Source organism: Saccopteryx leptura, chromosome 4 (genome assembly GCF_036850995.1).
Source record: "Saccopteryx leptura isolate mSacLep1 chromosome 4, mSacLep1_pri_phased_curated, whole genome shotgun sequence".
In the NCBI taxonomy this organism is placed as follows: domain Eukaryota; kingdom Metazoa; phylum Chordata; class Mammalia; order Chiroptera; family Emballonuridae; genus Saccopteryx; species Saccopteryx leptura.
The window spans coordinates 220,272,270-220,294,451 of NC_089506.1; the positions used below are offsets into that span (position 1 = coordinate 220,272,270).

The 22,182-nt window shown below is 56.5% G+C and overlaps 1 protein-coding gene across 3 annotated transcripts in view; it reads left to right on the top strand.

Annotated features, from left to right (window-relative positions):
- ARHGAP17 (Rho GTPase activating protein 17) overlaps window positions 1–22,182 on the top strand; it is a 107,846-nt gene that overhangs the window by 42,593 nt on the left and 43,071 nt on the right. For all 3 annotated transcript variants that reach the window (XM_066383381.1, XM_066383383.1, XM_066383382.1), the window contains exons 2-9: window positions 5,651–5,690; window positions 9,906–10,010; window positions 15,423–15,496; window positions 16,083–16,194; window positions 16,384–16,460; window positions 18,202–18,313; window positions 21,221–21,289; window positions 21,465–21,546. In XM_066383381.1, coding sequence (XP_066239478.1) covers window positions 5,651–5,690; window positions 9,906–10,010; window positions 15,423–15,496; window positions 16,083–16,194; window positions 16,384–16,460; window positions 18,202–18,313; window positions 21,221–21,289; window positions 21,465–21,546 — 671 coding nt within the window. The remainder of the gene's footprint in view (window positions 1–5,650; window positions 5,691–9,905; window positions 10,011–15,422; window positions 15,497–16,082; window positions 16,195–16,383; window positions 16,461–18,201; window positions 18,314–21,220; window positions 21,290–21,464; window positions 21,547–22,182) is intronic.

Below are 22,182 nucleotides of genomic sequence, written 5' to 3' on the forward strand. Positions count from 1 at the left end.
GTTTGTCAGAGAGGACCAGGTGCCCTCTCCCCAGTCTGTGGTGGTTTGTCAGAGAGGACCAGGTGCTCTCTCCCCAGTCTGTGGTGGTATGTCAGAGAGGACCAGGTGCTCTCTCCCCAGTCTGTGGTGGTTTGTCAGAGAGGACAGGGTGCTCTCTCCCCAGTCTGTGGTGGTGGTTTGTCAGAGAGGACCAGGTGTCTCTCCCCAGTCTGTGGTGGTGGTTTGTCAGAGAGGACCAGGTGCTCTCTCCCCAGTCTGTGGTGGTTTGTCAGAGAGGACCAGGTGCTCTCTCCCCAGTCTGTGGTGGTTTGTCAGAGAGGACAGGGTGCTCTCTCCCCAGTCTGTGGTGGTGGTTTGTCAGAGAGGACCAGGTGCCCTCTCCCCAGTCTGTGGTGGTTTGTCAGAGAGGACCAGGTGCTCTCTCCCCAGTCTGTGGTGGTTTGTCAGAGAGGACAGGGTGCTCTTTCCCCAGTCTGTGGTGGTGGTTTGTCAGAGAGGACAGGGTGCTCTTTCCCCAGTCTGTGGTGGTTTGTCAGAGAGGACAGGGTGCCCTCTCCCCAGTCTGTGGTGGTTTGTCAGAGAGGACCAGGTGCTCTCTCCCCAGTCTGTGGTGGTGGTTTGTCAGAGAGGACAGGGTGCTCTTTCCCCAGTCTGTGGTGGTGGTTTGTCAGAGAGGACAAGGTGCCCGCTCCCCAGTCTGTGGTGGTGGTTTGTCAGAGAGGACAGGGTGCTCTTTCCCCAGTCTGTGGTGGTTTGTCAGAGAGGACAAGGTGCCCGCTCCCCAGTCTGTGGTGGTGGTTTGTCAGAGAGGACAGGGTGCTCTTTCCCCAGTCTGTGGTGGTGGTTTGTCAGAGAGGACAGGGTGCTCTTTCCCCAGTCTGTGGTGGTTTGTCAGAGAGGACAAGGTGCTCTCTCCCCAGTCTGTGGTGGTGGTTTGTCAGAGAGGACAGGGTGCTCTCTCCCCAGTCTGTGGTGGTTTGTCAGAGAGGACAAGGTGCTCTCTCCCCAGTCTGTGGTGGTTTGTCAGAGAGGACCAGGTGCTCTCTCCCCAGTCTGTGGTGGTTTGTCAGAGAGGACCAGGTGCTCTCTCCCCAGTCTGTGGTGGTGGTTTGTCAGAGAGGACCAGGTGCTCTCTCCCCAGTCTGTGGTGGTTTGTCAGAGAGGACCAGGTGCTCTCTCCCCAGTCTGTGGTGGTTTGTCAGAGAGGACCAGGTGCTCTCTCCCCAGTCTGTGGTGGTTTGTCAGAGAGGACCAGGTGCTCTCTCCCCAGTCTGTGGTGGTTTGTCAGAGAGGACCAGGTGCTCTCTCCCCAGTCTGTGGTGGTTTGTCAGAGAGGACCAGGTGCTCTCCCCAGTCTGTGGTGGTGGTTTGTCAGAGAGGACCAGGTGTCTCTCCCCAGTCTGTGGTGGTGGTTTGTCAGAGAGGACCAGGTGCTCTCTCCCCAGTCTGTGGTGGTTTGTCAGAGAGGACCAGGTGCTCTCTCCCCAGTCTGTGGTGGTTTGTCAGAGAGGACCAGGTGCTCTCCCCAGTCTGTGGTGGTGGTTTGTCAGAGAGGACCAGGTGCTCTCTCCCCAGTCTGTGGTGGTTTGTCAGAGAGGACCAGATGCTCTCTCCCCAGTCTGTGGTGGTTTGTCAGAGAGGACCAGGTGCTCTCTCCCCAGTCTGTGGTGGTTTGTCAGAGAGGACCAGGTGCTCTCTCCCCAGTCTGTGGTGGTTTGTCAGAGAGGACCAGGTGCCCTCTCCCCAGTCTGTGGTGGTGGTTTGTCAGAGAGGACCAGGTGCTCTCTCCCCAGTCTGTGGTGGTTTGTCAGAGAGGACAAGGTGCCCGCTCCCCAGTCTGTGGTGGTTTGTCAGAGAGGACCAGGTGCTCTCTCCCCAGTCTGTGGTGGTTTGTCAGAGAGGACCGGGTGCCCTCATCCCAGTCTGTGGTGGTTTGTCAGAGAGGACCAGGTGCTCTCTCCCCAGTCTGTGGTGGTGGTTTGTCAGAGAGGACCAGGTGCTCTCTCCCCAGTCTGTGGTGGTGGTTTGTCAGAGAGGACAAGGTGCTCTCTCCCCAGTCTGTGGTGGTTTGTCAGAGAGGACAGGGTGCTCTCTCCCCAGTCTGTGGTGGTTTGTCAGAGAGGACCAGGTGCTCTCTCCCCAGTCTGTGGTGGTTTGTCAGAGAGGACCAGGTGTTCTCTCCCCAGTCTGTGGTGGTTTGTCAGAGAGGACAGGGTGCTCTCTCCCCAGTCTGTGGTGGTTTGTCAGAGAGGACAGGGTGCCCTCTCCCCAGTCTGTGGTGGTGGTTTGTCAGAGAGGACAGGGTGCTCTCTCCCCAGTCTGTGGTGGTTTGTCAGAGAGGACCAGGTGCTCTTTCCCCAGTCTGTGGTGGTGGTTTGTCAGAGAGGACAGGGTGCTCTCTCCCCAGTCTGTGGTGGTGGTTTGTCAGAGAGGACCAGGTGCTCTCTCCCCAGTCTGTGGTGGTTTGTCAGAGAGGACCAGGTGCTCTCTCCCCAGTCTGTGGTGGTTTGTCAGAGAGGACAGGGTGCTCTCTCCCCAGTCTGTGGTGGTTTGTCAGAGAGGACCAGGTGCCCTCTCCCCAGTCTGTGGTGGTTTGTCAGAGAGGACCAGGTGCTCTCTCCCCAGTCTGTGGTGGTGGTTTGTCAGAGAGGACCAGGTGCCCTCTCCCCAGTCTGTGGTGGTGGTTTGTCAGAGAGGACAGGGTGCTCTCTCTCCAGTCTGTGGTGGTTTGTCAGAGAGGACCAGGTGCTCTCTCCCCAGTCTGTGGTGGTGGTTTGTCAGAGAGGACCAGGTGCTCTCTCCCCAGTCTGTGGTGGTTTGTCAGAGAGGACCAGGTGCTCTCTCCCCAGTCTGTGGTGGTGGTTTGTCAGAGAGGACAAGGTGCTCTTTCCCCAGTCTGTGGTGGTTTGTCAGAGAGGACAGGGTGCTCTCTCCCCAGTCTGTGGTGGTTTGTCAGAGAGGACCAGGTGCTCTCTCCCCAGTCTGTGGTGGTTTGTCAGAGAGGACAAGGTGCTCTCTCCCCAGTCTGTGGTGGTTTGTCAGAGAGGACAGGGTGCTCTCTCCCCAGTCTGTGGTGGTTTGTCAGAGAGGACCAGGTGCCCTCTCCCCAGTCTGTGGTGGTTTGTCAGAGAGGACCAGGTGCTCTCTCCCCAGTCTGTGGTGGTTTGTCAGAGAGGACCAGGTGCCCTCTCCCCAGTCTGTGGTGGTGGTTTGTCAGAGAGGACCAGGTGCTCTCTCCCCAGTCTGTGGTGGTGGTTTGTCAGAGAGGACAAGGTGCTCTCTCCCCAGTCTGTGGTGGTTTGTCAGAGAGGACAGGGTGCTCTCTCCCCAGTCTGTGGTGGTTTGTCAGAGAGGACCAGGTGCTCTCTCCCCAGTCTGTGGTGGTTTGTCAGAGAGGACAAGGTGCTCTCTCCCCAGTCTGTGGTGGTTTGTCAGAGAGGACCAGGTGCTCTCTCCCCAGTCTGTGGTGGTGGTTTGTCAGAGAGGACCAGGTGCCCTCTCCCCAGTCTGTGGTGGTTTGTCAGAGAGGACCAGGTGCTCTCTCCCCAGTCTGTGGTGGTTTTTCAGAGAGGACAGGGTGCCCTCTCCCCAGTCTGTGGTGGTGGTTTGTCAGAGAGGACCAGGTGCCCTCTCCCCAGTCTGTGGTGGTTTGTCAGAGAGGACAAGGTGCCCTCTCCCCAGTCTGTGGTGGTTTGTCAGAGAGGACCAGGTGCTCTCTCCCCAGTCTGTGGTGGTTTGTCAGAGAGGACAAGGTGCTCTCTCCCCAGTCTGTGGTGGTGGTTTGTCAGAGAGGACAGGGTGCCCTCTCCCCAGTCTGTGGTGGTGGTTTGTCAGAGAGGACAAGGTGCTCTCTCCCCAGTCTGTGGTGGTTTGTCAGAGAGGACAAGGTGCTCTCTCCCCAGTCTGTGGTGGTGGTTTGTCAGAGAGGACAGGGTGCTCTCTCCCCAGTCTGTGGTGGTGGTTTGTCAGAGAGGACAAGGTGCTCTCTCCCCAGTCTGTGGTGGTTTGTCAGAGAGGACCAGGTGCTCTCTCCCCAGTCTGTGGTGGTGGTTTGTCAGAGAGGACCAGGTGCTCTCTCCCCAGTCTGTGGTGGTTTTTCAGAGAGGACAGGGTGCCCTCTCCCCAGTCTGTGGTGGTGGTTTGTCAGAGAGGACAAGGTGCTCTCTCCCCAGTCTGTGGTGGTTTGTCAGAGAGGACCAGATGCTCTCTCCCCAGTCTGTGGTGGTGGTTTGCTGGAGGAGGACAAGGTGACCAGGGAGCAGGCGTGCGCGGGAAGCTGGGGAGGTCTCAGGCCAGGTCCGTCCTTGTCGGGTCGACTTTGGGGGCGCATTCTGTGGCCGGCTGCTCGAGCTCAGTCAGCTGGGTCCTTGTCCCACTTCCCTAACTGCTGGGGCTCCCTGCCTATGTTTGCTCTCATGCAGTGCCTGGCCTCCTGCATGCCAGGCAAGGGCTGGGCTGGCATCCGTTGGCCTGTTGCTTACAGGACCTGTTCAGAGAGCTGGGAGCTCGCCCTCCTGGGGCCTGGAGCCCTGGCCGGTCTGCAGGCTCTGCTCTGGGCCTCGGAGGTATTTGAGGTCGGCTTTCCTGCACAGACTCCGAGTGAGCCACTAGCGTGGGCAGCCAGGTTAACTGGGGCACTGCTGTGACAGCTGGTGCTGAGTCCTCTGTGCACTGCCTGCCTCTTCGTTACACGCCGTCACCCGAGTGCAGGCTGGGGGCCTGCCCGCCCTACAGCTGGCAGCCGCTGCTCTTCTGGGCTTAGCAGTGTTTTGAGGTCACTTTAGGGGGTTTCATTTACTTTCTGGCCAGATAGCTTTTCCTTGTGTTGTATTATTAGTTCATGGGCAAGACATGTAGCGCTCCACTCTGCAATATATCTTATAAAAGGGCTTCAGAACTCCTGGTTTCATTGATGACTATCTCTTCTCCCTCCCACCTCCCAATGCCGAGGGCTACACACACTTTTTCTTTTCTCTTAGAAATGTCCTTGTTTATTCCCATGAGAATTTGGTAGTGTTGGTAAATGACCTATCATTTGATCAAAAGTCCCAATGGCACTTAGCCTGTTGTAATTCTGGGCATTATATATAGCATGCTGCCCTGCCGGGCTGCAGAGAAAGTGACAGTTTCTGTGATCTGGCAGCTGGGACACCAGCAGCACCTCTGCTGGCCGCTGGCCGCCACATCGGTCTTCTGGAAGGTCAGTGGCACGGACAGTGGTTCTAAAGCGTAGCCGAGGGAAAGTCCTGAGAATAACTTTCTAAGGTAAAGATCAGGAGAAATCTGAAAGAGGGAGCATTAATTGTTACTATTGTGTATCATTGCGTATGCTTCCGGATTTGCGACAAGTATCAATAAGGCTGTGAAACTCGTGATACTTTTTAGAATTGAAGGTGAAGCTTCTCTCCAGCAGCCTGGTGGTGGGGGGGTTGCCAGGGCAGACTCACTGACTCAGGCTCCAGTCAGTTTCGGATTGCTGTTCTCGTCAACTTTTGTTTGTTTTTCTTCGGTAAAGATTGGTAGAATCTCTCCCCTTGTTGCATTCATTTCTGCCTGCTTTGTTTTAAATTCCAGGATGATAATGATTAATGGTGCTGAGTTGCTTTTCACTTCTGGATCTCTAACTCTGACCTTTCCATTTTTCCTGCAGAGCTGAGAAAACAGAAGTCCTCAGTGAAGATCTGTTACAGGTAACAAAATTTAAGTCTTTTTTAAAAAGATCTGTTTTTAAAAATCCATAGGTGAAAAATGAAGCTTCGGGGTTGTGTTGCTGTTTTTTACCTGAAACAGAGTAAAACTGATGAGCGCGTGTGAGCGGGCGAGGGCAGCCCCTGAGGCGGTGGTGACAGGAGGGGTCTGGAAGGTCGGGTCGTGTTAGGAAGTTCAAGGGGTCTGCTTCCGCTCTCCAGAGCCAGCTGTCGGACTGGGGCAGGGCAGAGGCTGGTCGGCCGGCCGGGTCCTGGGCAGCTGGGGGACGCTGGTGTGCCACTGTGAGGGTCCCCTGACGGGTGGGCCCTGTCACGGGCAGCCGGGGCTCCCCTGGCTCAGCCCAGAGGTCCGGCCTCTTGTTCCCCCCACAGCCTTGTTCCCTGACTCTGGCTGAGCGGGGTCCTCAGGCCGTAGGGTCTCAGCGACAGTGACTGGATGTGTCGGAATCCCATCAGCTCAAACTTGCTTTCCTCTTTGTACGGAGAGACGTTTCCTGCCCGGGACCTGAGCCAGGGGCCACTCCGCTCCATCTCTCACCAGGCTTCCCTGCCTTTGGGGCCGGGGTTTCTCCCAGGAGGCCCTGGGCCCTGGGACACATCACTTCACCCTCCCACATGCCGTCCCCACCCACACCCCACACCCCGGGAAGGACGGACCCTTCAGAACGGACGGTCCAGTTGTGCCTCCTCGCTTGTCTTGTCTCTGGTTCCGTGACCCGCAGCAGATCTGCCTCGGTGAGCCCCAGGGCCAGGCCTGTCATGTATTTCAAACTCATTTTCAGACATTAGAAATACTGTTTGGACCAGTTAAGTTTTTTTTTTAAGTGAGAAGGAGAGATAGGCAGACTCCCGCATGCGCCCCAACGAGGATCCACCCAGCACCCCCCATATGGGGCTGATGTTTGAATCAACCGAGCTATCCTCAGTGCCTGAGGCTGACACGCTCAGACCAACCGAGCCATCCTCAGCGCCCAGGGCGAACACTCAAACCAATCGAGCCACTGGCTGTGGGAGGGAAAGAGAGAGAGAGGAAGGAAAGGGGGAGGAGTGGAGAAGCAGATGGTTGTTTCTCCTGTGTGCCCTGACCAGGTATTGAACCCGGGACTTCCACATGCCGGGCCGACGCTCTACCGCTGAGCCAGCTGGCCAGGGCCCGGTTTAGCTTTCACCACTCTCGGTTTTCATATTGGTGCTCTCCCATCCCTGTCACTGACACACATGTCCTCCCTCAGTCCCGGAAGCCCCCGCTCGGCAGCCAGAGTGCTGGCTTCTTGTGGAGGGTTGGTGGCAGCCACCTCTTCTTGTTCCTGTGCCCAAGTACCTGTAGAGTTTGCCAATTTGTAGAGACTCCTTATTTTGTGACAAAAATACTTATTCCCTGTCTGCCATAACTGCTGCAGGTGTTCCCCTGATTCTTACTGTTTTAGTATAGAGAAGAGAGTGGCAGCTAAAAGGGTGAGTCTGGTGCCCAGCGCCCTGAACCTCTGTCCAGCTTTGCCCCTGCCTCACCCTGTGGCCTCAGGGATCTGCTTTCTCTCCCTGTGCCTCGGTTTCCGGTTTCCTGAAAGGCGGGCAGTAGCCCCAGGGGACAGCCGCAGCGGGTAGTCAGGGGTCAGTGAGTTAAAGGTGGGTAGTCAGGGGTTAGTGAGGTAAAGGCGGGAAGTCAGGGGTTAGTGAGTTAAAGGCGGGTAGTCAGGGGTTAGTGAGGTAAAGGCGGGTAGTCAGGGGTCAGTGAGGTAAAGGCGGGTAGTCAGGGGTCAGTGAGTTAAAGGCGGGTAGTCAGGGGTTAGTGAGTTAAAGGCGGGTAGTCAGGGGTTAGTGAGGTAAAGGCGGGTAGTCAGGGGTTAGTGAGGTAAAGGCGGGTAGTCAGGGGTTAGTGAGTTAAAGACGGGTAGTCAGGGGTTAGTGAGGTAAAGGCGGGTAGTCAGGGGTTAGTGAGGTAAAGGCGGGAAGTCAGGGGTTAGTGAGGTAAAGGCGGGTAGTCAGGGGTTAGTGAGGTAAAGGCGGGTAGTCAGGGGTTAGTGAGGTAAAGGCGGGAAGTCAGGGGTTAGTGAGGTAAAGGCGGGTAGTCAGGGGTTAGTGAGGTAAAGGCGGGTAGTCAGGGGTTAGTGAGGTAAAGGCGGGTAGTCAGGGGTTAGTGAGGTAAAGGCGGGTAGTCAGGGGTCAGTGAGTTAAAGGCGGGTAGTCAGGGGTTAGTGAGGTAAAGGCGGGTAGTCAGGGGTTAGTGAGTTAAAGGTGGGAAGTCAGGGGTCAGTGAGTTAAAGGTGGGAAGGCCGCGGTGCGGCCGGCTGCCCCGAGTGCTGCCTGGCCACTGGCTGAGTCCCACTGCTGCGAGCCAGGGGGATGGTGTTTCTGGTGCGAGCCTTCCCTCACGTGGGTCCGTGTTCCGCCACATCTGCAACTTCCAGCCTTTCTCATCTCACAGCTCATCAGCTAAGTACTGAAATTCTGCAGCATGCCATAAAAGATATTATTTATTGATTTGACAACAAAAGAGGATAATCTTTATTCATTCCCACTGGACAACTATGGTTGTGTTGGCTGTTGTCACTTTTTAAATTTGGCAGTCTAAGGGAGAGGTCAGTGCCCTGACTGAGCAGCCGGGTGTCACGTGCTTTACGAGTTCTTTGGGCACACCGGTTGAAGATCGCCGTCCTGCATCCTCGCTTGTATCTTCATGAGAGCCGTCTGAGCGGCTGTTTGTCTAGCTGGTATGTTGTTTCCCAGGACAACGGCGATTCCCAGGAGAGCCGCACCGTTTGTTTACAGGGACTCGGTAGAGCTGTGTCCTGTCAACAGATGCTGAGGGCACTGCCTCATCGTGTGCCTGCATTCTAGGCACCAGGGCTGAGTCCCTGAAGAGAACAGGCCGGGCCCCTGGCCCTGCGGGCGCTGCGCTCTAGTGGAAACTGGAGCCAGAATGAAAGGGAGTTTGGGGTTTTTCCCTCGTGCTTTTACGGAAAAGGAAGAATGTGTATTAGTTTTCTGCTGCTGTAAGATCTGGGCACTGTAAGTCGGGGGAAGCGGATGCGGCATCTGCTCGCATGTGGACGGGCATCTGCCAGGCCCGGCCTGGGGTCCGCCGGGCCCCCCTCTGGGGGCAGCTGGGAGAAGGGCACAGAGCCAGCCCACTGGGCAGAATGTTTGGGGTAAGAATGTTTTCTGCTCTGAATTTGTTGATTTTGCTTTAAAATAGAAAGCATCCCTAAGGGCCTGCTCTCATTCTTACTGAGTCATCAGAATACACATTTTTGGCATTCCTTCCAGTAAAAAGCAGCTCCCTTTGCCATAAACAGCCTTCTCCCAGCAATGATGTTTTGGGAAGCGAGTTATGATGGGGGGTCCCCTCAGTCAGTGCTTCTTACTGCTGCTGCCCTTCTGCGTTAGAGGCTGTCGAAGAAACAGGAGCAGAGGCTCCTCTGAGCTCGGTAAGGAGCACTGAGAACACTGACCCTGCGTCTCGGGAGTGCAGCCTGGGCTGCGTGTGGGGGCTGCGTGGCTCTGTGCGGGCAGCGCTGACCACCCGGAGGGTCCCCTCTCTGCCCTGGGCCTGGGGCTGGGCCCAGGATGTTCACGCGCACTTTTGCGCGTCGGACCGGGCACGTCCCCAGTGCCGTGGGATGTGGCTTCATGCCACTGATCTCTTCATAGCAAGTTAGGTGCAGTCTCCCAGGGACCCAGAACCCCAGAGGAAGGGAAGTCAGTGGCCCTCAGCCCGAGGGGTTATTGGACACTGTGTGCAGGTGGTGTGCCTTGTCACAGCTGGTGGCACGGGGTGCTCCTGGCACCCAGTGTGTGAGGCCATGCAGGACGCCAGACACACTGTGTGCTGTGCTGCACAGGACGCTTGCCCACGGTCACCGCCCCTGTGTCAGTAGAGGCCATGCAGGACGCCAGACACACTGTGTGCTGTGCTGCACAGGACGCTTGCCCACGGTCACCGCCCCTGTGTCAGTAGAGGCCATGCAGGACGCCAGACACACTGTGTGCTGTGCTGCACAGGACCGCTTGCCCACGGTCACCGCCCCGGTGTCAGTAGTGAGGAGCCCTGGTGTCGGGACAGGAACCATTTGCGTTTACACCGAAGAGCCAACGAATCTGACTGCAGGTCGCTTCCCCTGCCTGGCGCAGACACAGCATCACGAGAGGCCGGGTCTGTCCTCAGCCCTGCAAATAGTCCCTTCTCTGTTCTGTCAGATTGAGCGGCGCCTGGACGCAGTGCGGTCGATGTGCCACCACTCCCACAAGCGCCTGACGGCGTGCTTCCAGGGCCAGCACGGCACAGACGCCGAGCGGAGACACGTGAGTACTGCTGCCGCGCCGCGGCCTCGGTCTCTGAGGGGCTTTCGCCTTGACTGGTGGGTTTCCCGGCAGCACCGGCAGACTTGTCCCCTGCGCCACATTCACGCTCACAACGCCTGCCACCCAGGGCGTTCTTCCGTGCCGAGGACGTGGCTGAGCTGGAAGCCCGGCTCACCCCGGTGCTCCTGACGAGAGCCGCTTGTCCCTGATCAGGGCACGGACATGTCAGTTAGGAATCCTCGGATGGCAGAGCGCTGAGCCTTGTCTGAAATTGACTTAGAACATAGAATTTATTGGCTAACTGAGAAATCCAGGCGTTGGGACGACTTAAGGTGAGCCTTGGCCTGGCGTGTCCGTGATGTCGCCGGAAGCCAGTGGCTTTGCTTCCCTCCCCTCCCCTGTCTTCAGAGTCTGCTGCCCCTGAGTGGGCGGTCCTCCTGGTCGCAGGCTGGCCGCCAGCATCCCTGCGTGTCCTGCAGGCGTCGAGCACGTCCCCTCGGGTCGTCCCGATGGAGCGAGCGTGCCCTTTCTCTGTGCGGTTCTGCTCACCACCAGGCGTCTCATAGGGAGAGCTGGTGTGCGGATGACCTGCGTCGCCCTCCCTGTGCGCTTCCTAAGGCGACTGTGGGCCTCCTGACCACCGGGTATTGCTCTTCTGCACAGCTCCGAGCAGTCTGCAGTGTGCCCGTCAGAGGGGCGGGGTTTGCACTCCTGCGCCCCCAGGAGCGTCCTTCAGAGTCAGCCTGTGCACTGCTTCTGCCCCCCCCCGCTTCAGCCTGTGCACTGCTTCTGCCCCCCCCCCGCTTCAGCCTGTGCACTGCTTCTGCCCCCCCTTCAGCCTGTGCACTGCTTCTGCCCCCCCCGCTTCAGCCTGTGCACTGCTTCTGCCCCCCCCCCCGCTTCAGCCTGTGCACTGCTTCTGCCCCCCCTTCAGCCTGTGCACTGCTTCTGCCCCCCCCCGCTTCAGCCTGTGCACTGCTTCTGCCCCCCCCGCTTCAGCCTGTGCACTGCTTCTGCCCCCCTCCGCTTCAGCCTGTGCACTGCTTCTGCCCCCCCCCCGCTTCAGCCTGTGCACTGCTTCTGCCCCCCCCGCTTCAGCCTGTGCGCTGCTTCTGCCCCCCCCCGCTTCAGCCTGTGCACTGCTTCTGCCCCCCCTTCAGCCTGTGCACTGCTTCTGCCCCCCCTTCAGCCTGTGCACTGCTTCTGCCCCCCCCCGCTTCAGCCTGTGCACTGCTTCTGCCCCCCCTTCAGCCTGTGCACTGCTTCTGCCCCCCCCGCTTCAGCCTGTGCACTGCTTCTGCCCCCCCTTCAGCCTGTGCACTGCTTCTGCCCCCCCCGCTTCAGCCTGTGCACTGCTTCTGCCCCCCCCCGCTTCAGCCTGTGCACTGCTTCTGCCCCCCCCCGCTTCAGCCTGTGCACTGCTTCTGCCCCCCTCCCCCCGCTTCAGCCTGTGCACTGCTTCTGCCCCCCCCCGCTTCAGCCTGTGCACTGCTTCTGCCCCCCTCCCCCCGCTTCAGCCTGTGCACTGCTTCTGCCCCCCCCCCGCTTCAGCCTGTGCACTGCTTCTGCCCCCCCCCCGCTTCAGCCTGTGCACTGCTTCTGCCCCCCTCCCCCCCCTTCAGCCTGTGCACTGCTTTTGCCCCCCTCCCCCCGCTTCAGCCTGTGCACTGCTTCTGCCCCCCCCCCGCTTCAGCCTATGCACTGCTTCTGCCCTCCCCTCCCTCTTCTGTGTCCTCAGTGCGTCCTCCTCCTCAGTCTCACAGCCGTGGCCTCGGCTGCCTCCTCTCCTCTGGTCTCCCGGCTTCTCACTGCTGTCTTTATGCAGGGATTTCTGAACCATTTCCAGCCGAGCCAGGGAGCCCCTCCTCTGGCTGTCTGTCAGTGTGCACAGCCAGTTCTTGCTCTGTCACCCGAGTGCCATACGTCCTGTTGAGCAAGCTAGACTGCGGGGTGTCTGGGTCCCTCGTCCCATCCTCACTTCCGTAGCGCTGGCTGGGTCCCCCGACTCTGGGAGCACGCTGCCTTCCTCACCTGGGCTCCTGCTCGACCCAACCACCTCTCACCCGGACTGCCGCGGGCGCCTCCGCGGCCTTCTCCAGACCGTCCCCGCTGGTCACCTGAGCCGGTGTCTGACCCTTCACCCTCCTGCCTAAACGGAATGGAACGAAACCTCAGTTTAGCCTTCTCAGTAGCTCTCAAGGTCACAGACACTCCTGGGGTGTTTGGAAACATGTTCGGTTGCCATGGGGACTGGAGTGCCCTGCTGGCATTTGGGGGGTGGGAGACCACGCAGCCCGTCCACAGTGTCTGCAGGGATAGGTTACACCAGAGGGCAGCCACAGTCCCATGGTCTTCGCTTCCTGTCGCTCATGCTGCATGCCATGTCCTTCACACGGGACTTGGCTACATACTTGTTTGCGTCTAACGAATGTTCGTGACCGTGGGGCTGTGTCTTAGAGGAGACGCAGAAGGAACAAGACATACTGTGTTCAGTTGCTGGAGGTGAAGACAAGTAACAGGTTGTCTCACCCACTGCCTGGGGGGGCGATGCGCCCCAGTGGGTAGTTGTAAAACAGCTTGCCAAACAGAATATCACAGGGTACTGTGGGAGGACCGAGAATGGGCACCAAAGGAGGAGAGGGGGACTAAGGTGCGGCTGCCTGGAGGAGGTGGCAGCCTAGCCATGAAGGAGGGAAGTGAGTAGCAGGCGATGGGCATATGCCGGGAGCAGGAGCAGAGGCAGGGTTCTGGGCCCTCACTGCTAACCTGTGCCTCAGCCTTCCTTCTCCTGCCTCAAGCAGCAGTGCCCCAGACGGGGCTCTGAGGAAGCCTGCACTCTGCGTGTGGGAAGAGGTGTCCCCATGGAAACGACAGGGGATTGGTGACCAGAGAGGTCATATAACATGGAGAAAATCCAGCACTCGCTGGGTTTCTAGGAAATGTAGGGGGAGCCCCCAAAAGCCCCACCAGAAACTCTCGCACATGTGCGGAGGCCGGGGCTGAGGAGGGAGACAGGGCAGGCGGAGCTCGTGCTGGGCGTCACGGGAGCTGGAGGCCACTCTCTGTGCAGTGGGCGTGCATTCTGTGAGTCACGCCTCCCGAGCTCGCCTCTCGGTGACGCCCTGGGATGGCCCGCGGCCTGGGCCTTGGGTCCTTAGCCCTCGCGAGGGGCTCAAGGTTGGTGGGCTCGTCTTCATTCAAGAGCTCACATGTCCCATCAGTGGAGTGTCCTTAGTCATGGACATGAGGAAGCAGGGTTGTTGTGGGCCTTGGGGTCAGGGCACAGAGACCCCAGGCTGTTCACAGCTGGGAGCTGGATGGTACTCAAAATAGACTCCCTTTTCTGGGCTTTGCCCCATGGCCACAGAGCTCCGGAGCTGCACCAAGCGTGCTTCTCTGCGTGTTACGTTTATCCTGCCTCCCATGCCTTTAGAGGGCCGCGTGACCAGCCTGTGAGTTACCCTCTGTTAGGGTCAGAGCCACTGCCCGTCTCCTCAGGTCTTCCCGGCCTAGAAGCGCAGCCGCTGGGAATGGGGCAGGTGCAGCCTGTTACGTAAAAACAACTTGTGTATTCCAAACTGCAGTGCACTGTTTGAACAGGCTGCACGTGTACGTGGTTAAAACCCAGAGCGTGCTGCAGAGCATGTGCACGCTCTCCCGCCCGTCTTCCCGGCGCCCCGCTCCCTGTCCCAGAACCACCAGCACCCCTTGTGCAGCCTCCCAGGGCCGCTCTGCAGTTCAGGCAGGTGCAGTGCGAGTGTCCAGTTAGCCCCGTGAAAGCAGAAAGGACGGTGACAGGCCCGAGGTCAGGGCACAGCACCGCCGTGAGGTAGACCCTATGTCCGACGTGAGTGCCCTCTCTAATGGGGAGGCAGACTCCATGGGCACTGCCACACTGAAGGCACTTTCTGTCAGCAGATCCTGGTGCTGTAACCAGCCCACGTGCTCCTTTCCCTCCCTCGTTTCCCCTGTTCTGAAGTGGCCGCCAGCCTCTGGGTCTGCTCATCCATCCCTCCCTGGGGCCAGGCCACACCCTCTCACCCCCAGCCTCTGGGTCTGCTCCCCCATCCCTCCCTGGGGCCAGGCCACACCCTCTCACCCCCAGCCCTGGGTCTACTCCCCCATCCCTCCCTGGGGCCAGGCCACACCCTCTCACCCCCAGCCCTGGGTCTGCTCCCCCATCCCTCCCTGGGGCCAGGCCACACCCTCTCACCCCCAGCCCTGGGTCTGCTCCCCCATCCCTCCCTGGGGCCAGGCCACACCCTCTCACCCCCAGCCCTGGGTCTACTCCCCCATCCCTCCCTGGGGCCAGGCCACACCCTCTCACCCCCAGCCCTGGGTCTACTCCCCCATCCCTCCCTGGGGCCAGGCCACACCCTCTCACCCCAGCCGTCAGGTTCCTGGACAGTGCAGTTAGAATGTTAGTCAAGTGATCCTCCTGGCAACCTGTGGTAGGAGAAGAGGTGCCTTTGTGCTTAGGAAGCTGAGACACGTGTCTCTGGCTGTTTGGCTGGGCCGCGATAGGTAAGTACCTTAGGCTACATCTTTATGATTACAGCCAGATGAACAGCCCGTTTAAGAATGCATATTCTGGCCTGATCAGGTGGTGGTGCAGTGGATAGAGCATTGGACTGGGACGTGGAGGACCCAGGTTCGAATCCCCAAGGTTGCTAGCTTGAGCACAGGCTCACCAGCTTGAACACGTGATTGTCGGCTTGAGCACAGGGTCGCTGGCTTGGGCATGGGATCAAAGACATGGACTCATGCTCTCAGGCTTGAGCCCCAAGGTCTCTGGCTTGAAGCCCAAGGTTGCTGGCTTGAGCAAGGGGTCACTCAGTCTGCTGAAAGCTCACAGTCAAGGCACATATGAGAAAGCAATCAATGAACGACTAAGGAGCCGCAATGAGGAATTGATGCTTCTCGTCTCTCTCCCTGTCTGTCTGTCCCTCTCTGTCCTTCCCTCTGATTATTTCTTTGTCAAAAAAAAAAAAAAATGCATGTTCTAGCAAAAGGTTTTGGAATTGAGCACAGCTTCCTGCATTTATCTGTTTCAGAAGCAGAGCAACTGTGTCTTGTGTCTGTAGTGCCTGGGACAGAGTGCACACTTGGTTAATTAATAACAGTAACAACAACATCACAGCAGCTAACGTTGACTGAGTCCCTAACATGTGCTACGCACTTGACATTGAATGCCCGTGTAGGTCCACAGCAGCCCTGGCCACCTGCACCGTTCCATCCTGTGCTCCAGGTGCGGGGAAGCTGGTACAGGGCTTCTGTCACACGGCCCGTACCTCTGAGACCATAGCCAGCACCCAGACAGGCTGCCTGGAGGAGGAGTCAGTGAGTGATCATCGGAAGCAGATCACTGAGCAGGGCTGTCAGTGCTGATGAAAACTGTCTTCTGCCCTCCAGAAAAAGCTTCCGCTGACAGCCTTCGCTCAGAACATGCAGGAGGCGGCTGCGCAGCTCGAGGACTGTCTGCTGGGGTGAGGGCCACGTCAGGGAGAGCCGGGCATGGGTCAGGGACATGGGAGGGGGTGTGTGTGTATGTGTGTGCGTGCGTGCGTGCATGTGCGCCCACTCTACTGGGGTAAGAGGGTTCTGTCAGGGAGAGCCGGGCATGGGTCAGGGACATGGGAGGGGGTGTGTGTGTATGTGTGTGCGTGCGTGCGTGCATGTGCGCCCACTCTACTGGGGTAAGAGGGTTCTGTCAGGGAGAGCCGGGCATGGGTCAGGGACATGGGAGGGTGTGTGTGTGTGTGCGTGCGTGCCCACTCTCCTGGGGTGAGAGGGTTCTGTCAGGGAGAGCCGGGCATGGGTCAGGGACATGGGAGGGTGTGTGTGTGTGTGCGTGTGTGTGTGTGTGTGCGCGCGTGCCCACTGTCCTGGGGTGAGAGGCCGGGTCAGGGAGAGCCGGGCAGGGCAGGCCTGTAGGGTGAGGACGTGGCCAGATGACCGTGTCCGTGCAGCTGCGTGTGTGTGTGTGCTCGTTCTCCCGGGGCAGCGCTGGCCCACCTGGTGTCCAGCTGCCTGCCCTCACGAGCGTGTTGGCTGTGGGCCTGGTTTCTGCAGGAGGATGCTGGAGACGTGCGGGGACGCCGAGAACCAGCTGGCCCTGGAGCTCTCGCAGCACGAGGTGTTCGTGGAGAAGGAGATCGTGGACCCCCTGTGCGGCATAGCGGAGGTGGGCGCTCATGTCTGAGGCTTCAACAGTAGTTGGTGGCTTTGACACACGCTTCTTTCTGGAAATACAGGGAGTGAATGGACAGTTTATGACCCTTTGCCTAAGAGAAATTTGTAAATAAACACTGCACTTTGAAACGTGGAGCCGGAACCCCGAGCTCACCCAGCTGGCGTGCGGTTGTCCCTGCAGGTGGAGATCCCCAACATCCAGAAGCAGAGGAAGCAGCTCGCCAAGCTGGTGCTGGACTGGGACTCGGTCAGAGCCAGGTAGGGGAGCTGGAGGAGGGACCGGGGACGTGGCGTCCTGTCACCTCCGCAGCCACTGCGCCCGTCCCCAACGCGGTGAGGGAAAGACCACTTCGTGGACACCGGGACGCTGTCACAGGCTCGCCTGCCTGACCTGTTGACACCTGCCTGGAGGCCCACCCTCCCAAGCAAGGCGGGGGGGCCTGAGAGCATCCTGACCCCAGTGAGCCAGCAGAGAAGGGACAGGACAGTTAGGAACCCTGAGTGCGTGCGGGAGGGGACGGTGGCAGAGCAGCCTGGGAGGATCGTGACGTCTGTGACCTCAGCCCCTGAGAGCCCCTCAGGTCCGAGCCCCTGTGCGGTATGCTGACCTTCACGACCAGGCCCTGTGCTCAGCAAGGAGGCGCTCGTGTAAAACGACTTAACGGGCAGCCCTGGGCACTCGCTCCGTGACCCTCTGCTGACCTGTGACCCTGGCTGCCGGGCCACGGCCTCACCTCCGTCCTCGAGCATGTCTGTGTCGGTCACGCACACGGGCTCCTCCGGGCCCGGCAGCCGGGTGGGCAGAGGGAGGCAGCACACTGCCAGGTCTCCCTTCCCCTTCACTGCGAGGGCTCACAGGCTTCTGTAAGGACCAGTAACAGACGCCTCTGTCTTTGCAGCCAGGTGCCTCCTGCTGCAGCCGCTCCACTGCTGCCGCTCCACTGCTGTGAGAGCGGGAAGGCAGCCTGGGCAGTCCGTCCGTGAACGCGCACACCGCCGTCCTACAAAACCTGATTACAAGACCGGGGCTTTGTTGGCACCTGCCCATTAGCTCTGCCTCCACGGCAGTCGTGTGGGGTAGACAGGATTGTTCTGTGTGGCAGACACACTGGCCCGGCTGTCATTTACTGAGTTCTTCTGACATAATTACTCCCCATTATATTTGAGGTTTGCTGTCGATAGTGTCTTTAGAACACTCATTCTTACAAGTGTTTTTAATTCTTGAAGTGCTCAGTAGCTATCAATTTTTAGGAACATGACTGGGCCACTGGCTTTTCCTTGCTGAAAGTAATCACAGGTCGGGATAGTAGTTGAAAGAGTCATCAAGAAATGGAACGGACTCCCGGTGGTGTAGGGAACATTCCAGATCAAAGCGGTAGAGTAGGGGGATGTTTTATAGCTAGGGTTCCAGGACTTCACACTACGGGAAAGGGTTTTCACGGACTGATGTCCAGCAGCGGGGCTAATGTGAGGCAAGATGCAGTCAGTCTGCTCCCAGCACTACAAGACCCTGTTGTGGCCTGACCAGGTGGTGGTGCAGTGCATAGAGTGTCAACCTAGAACTCTGAGGTCCCAGGTTCAAAACCCAGAGGTCGCTGACTTGAACCCAAGGTTGCTGGCTTGAGCAAGGGGTCACTGGTTCGGCTGGAGCCCCTCAGTCAAGGCACAGATGAGAAGCAATCATTGAACAACTAAAAGTGAAGCGGCTACGAACAAGTTCATGCTTCTCATCTCTTTCTCACAAATCAATAAAAAATAAAGTAAAATAAAACTACCACCATCATCATCAATTGAAAAGAAAGATCCTGTCATGGTGGGACGCTAGTGGTTCTTCTTGCTGCTGCATCCTTAGAGGATAACCTTGGGAGGAGCTGGCTTCCCAATGCTAGTGCCTGTCCCGGGCGCAGTCGGTTTGGGGGATGGGGTCCGTCTCCCTTAGGTCCCTGAGGCTGTGTGTGTGCAGCTGCTTCTCAGATTCTGACCACCGCTGTGTTTACAGGTGGAACCAGGCTCACAAATCTTCAGGAACCAACTTTCAGGGGCTTCCGTCAAAAATAGACACCCTGAAGGAAGAGATGGATGAAGCTGGGAACAAAGTGGAGCAGTGCAAGGTGGGAGGGGGTTTGTATCAGTCTGCGGTGTTCGCAAGTGGTGGATGGAAGTCAAGTGTTGCAGATTATTGAATGTTTAACATAATTCCTATTAGAATGCTCTAAATGGGCCCTGGCCTGTTGGCTCAGTGGTAGAGCATCGGCCTGATGTGTGTAAGTCCTGGGTTCAATTCCCGGTCAGGGCACACAGGGGAAGTGCCCTTCTGCTTCTTCACCCCTGCCCCTCTTGGGTCTTTCTCTGTCTCTCTCTCTCTCTTTCCCTCCAAAAGTCATGGCTCAATTGTTTTGAGGAAGTTGGCCCCTGGTGCTGAGGATGGCTCCCTGACCTCTGCCTCAGGGCCCTAAAAATAGCTGGGTTGCCCAAGCAACAGAGCAGTAGCCCCAGATGGCCCATAAGGGGCTTACCAGGTGGATCCTCGTTGGGGGCACATGCAGGAGTCTGTTTTTCTGTCTCCCAAATCTCACTTAAAAGAAGTACTCTAAATGATATTAAAGGTGGTTTTATTTTTTTAATTTATTTTCTAAGACCTTACATTCCTTTGGAATCAGAATAAAACATTTTTTAAAAATCAAGTAGGATATTTTAAAAAACTTTACAGAAATGTCTAAGCTTATTTAAAATAAAGAATAGGTTAAAAAAAGAAGTAGCAAAAGCCATAGCAAACGCATCATAAAGCTACAGCAATTAAAACACACAAGGCACCAAAACAGGTCAGATTTCCTAGGACAAAAGGGATTGTACTGAACCTATAGCAAAGGGGTCATCATATGTCCGTAGGGAAGGGAAAGGCTACTTTTAAAATGTTGCTTGGACAATTGAATTGCTTTATAATTTGGTAGACATAGCATTTTAAATCTCATAAATTCCAGATTAGATGGCTAAGTGATTTCATTCTTTTGTGTGTCTATGAGAAAAGATGCTTATGGCTAGCATTAGGTCCGCTATTTTAGTTTATTCGGGTCATGTTATAATTCAGTTCTTATGGTGGCAAACCTTCATTAGTTAACTGCAGTAAAATGACTTGTTTAATTAAAATAATATGGGTAGTAAAAATTAAAGCTAAACTCCCAAAGTCACGCCATAGCCAAGCGTTTAGAAAGAGTCTTCAGATACATGCTTCCAGTGAGACAGTCTCACACCAGCTGCTGCTGCTTGTTCAGAAGGGCTTGAGCCTCGCCATGTGGGCACCCGGCATCTGCACCTGGTCAGGCCCAGGTCTCGGCTGTGGGCTGCTCACTGAACACGAGTGTGGCTGGAGGCTCGGGCAGTCTGAACGGGTATGTCACAAGCTGCTGTCTCCTCTCAGCGTGCACGCCAGGGTTGTCATTTCACACGGTGGCAGCTTATGAAGCTCTCTCTCTATGCTAACTTCTGGGTCATTTCCTTGAATCTGACTTCTGTTCTACTGATTCTTTTGCTGTGTTCTATGTCTGTCTAATTCACATTGAGTTTTACATTTCATTGACTGTATGTTTCTTTTCTCGAGTTCTGATTCTTCAAGGCGGCCCTTTCTGGTAGCACACTCTTCTTCAGTACTTACTTTCCGTGTTTGCAGTCCTTTTCGGGATGCTTGCTGTGACAGCCTCTGGCAGTTCTGCTTCCGAAGCTCTCTGGCGGGCTCGGAGCCTGCTTCCTGCCAGGCCCTCCCCTTGGGCTTTGCAGTTTTGCGTTGTAAGCTCATTTGAGGAGGGGCTTTACCTGTGGGATTCCTGGGGTTTGGGAGTGAGTGTCCCCTGAGAGGGCTCGTTACCAGTATGGGCCATTTTTAACTCGGCTTTCGTAGTTTGAAGATTCCTGACCACACATGTAGTCACACTCAGGCGTGTAACTCTCGTGAAAGCAGGTCTGTGTTTATGAAAGCCTGGGAGATGTTTACTGTCCCGGACCCAGAGCCCAATTCAAGACGGATATACTCGAGCATTTTGTTGGCTCAGCAAAGTTTTCCAGTCCACTCTTTCTTGAGGGTATAGTTTCTAGGAAAGTTTATCTCTATGGGTGATGTGCATGCACCTCTCTTATTGCAGTTCCCCAAGGCGTCGTGTTTCATCCTCTGAACCCCCTTGACTGCGGGGCTCACACCTTGACTGCCAAAATCAGCCAGATTCACACCAGCTCATCCCCAGCTCCTGTCCATGTCGGGCTTTTCCTCCTCCCTTCTGTCCTCCCTTCACCTTCCTCCTCTCTTTCTCTCTCTCTCTCTCTCTCTCTCTCTCTCTCTCTCCCTCTTCCTCCCTCCCTCCCTCCCTTTCCTTACTCTCTTGCTTTGTCTTTTTCTTCTTTCGCTTTTTTTTTTGGTGGGGGGAATAGGGATTCATGAATTTACTTTGTTACTTTCCCAGTTGTCCTAAAAGAATGTCTATTATTCTTCACTGCATTTTCAGATTTTTGAAAATAAACAAGGGAGTCTTCATGTAATTCATTTACATTAGTTAAAAAATATCAGAAGTATAAAACAATGTACAGTGAAGTTATTTTTCCTCCCTTTTTCTTATGTAAGTAATAACATACCATAAATAAGGCTCTATACTTCACTTTTTTTTCTTAAAGTGAGAGGAAAGGAGATGGAGAGACAGACTCCCACATGCACCCTGACTGGGATCCACTGGCAACCTCCATCCTGGGCCAGTGCTCACAACTGTGCTATTTTTAGCACCTGAGGCGGAGGCTTCACATCCTTCACTTCTTAACATGGTGCATTATCAACATGCTTTGGGGGCTTCTCATGTTCGCCCATGATAAGCTTCCTAATTTGTCCCCATGTCTGGTGGTACCAGTCGGCAGATGGGTGATTCATCTACGCTGTTTCCGTCCTGCTTTGCTCTCGGAGCTCCCAGAGGTTGGTTCTAGCTGCCATTTTCTCTCAGTTCTGTTTCCTCAGTGCCGTGTCTTCCCTCTTGCTCCCCCAGGACCAGCTTGCAGCAGACATGTACAGCTTCATGGCCAGAGAAGGGGAGCACGGCAGGTTCTTCGTCACGGTGAGCTCGGCCCGACAGAGCAGAGGGGATGGTAGAGCACTGTCAAAATTCAGTCATCTTAGCTTTTTTTTTTTTTTTTTGCAAAAGATTTTATTTTTAATTTTGCTCAGCCATTGTGTGTGTGTCCATCCAATGCTAACATGACTTTTGTTTTTGAATGTGGGTCTGTTCTCAGTTATTAGAAGCCCAAGCAGATTACCATAGAAAAGCATTAGCAGTCTTAGAAAAGGCCCTTCCCGAAATGCAAGCCCATCAAGGTAACGTAACCGCGTGCTGGCTGTCGCCTCTCGCCTCGCCACCGCTGCGCTCTCTGCCTTCTGCTCCCGGGTCCTCTGCATGCCTCGCTCTCCGCTCTCCGCCCGGGCGGCCCCGCCCCCAGCATAACTCATCTCCCTGCTGCCTTCTCTAATCTCTTCCAAGCCCGGTTAACACACTAACGGGATTTTCACGTTCTTCTGGAATCTTCCCTTGAAGAGGAAGCCAGACCCTTTGGGGGAGTTCCTGTATGCTTTTCTCTTCTAAATGGGGCTTAAAAACTTCTAGCCTCTACCGATCTTTTCCCAAATCCATTACTTGTCCCGCGGACTTGGTTCTGGTCCGGGGCCTCCGTAAGCACACCTTCTAGCGGAAGTGTTTCGGACGTGGCAGAGGGATTTTGGAAGCCCGTCCTTGGTGTTCCATCACGGGCACGTCATCGGTGACCGCCTCCTAAGAGCGTGGCCGCGGCCCTCAGCCCTCCTTGTCTGGACACGGCTCTTGTCCTCACCGCCCGGCTGTCCTGCGTCCTGCCCACCCTGTTCGAGCGCGTTGCAGGGCTTACCCGCCGTTACGAGTGGACGGAACCTTCCCCGGGTGTCGCGTTGTACAGTTTCACTGGAACGTTAAAGCTTTTG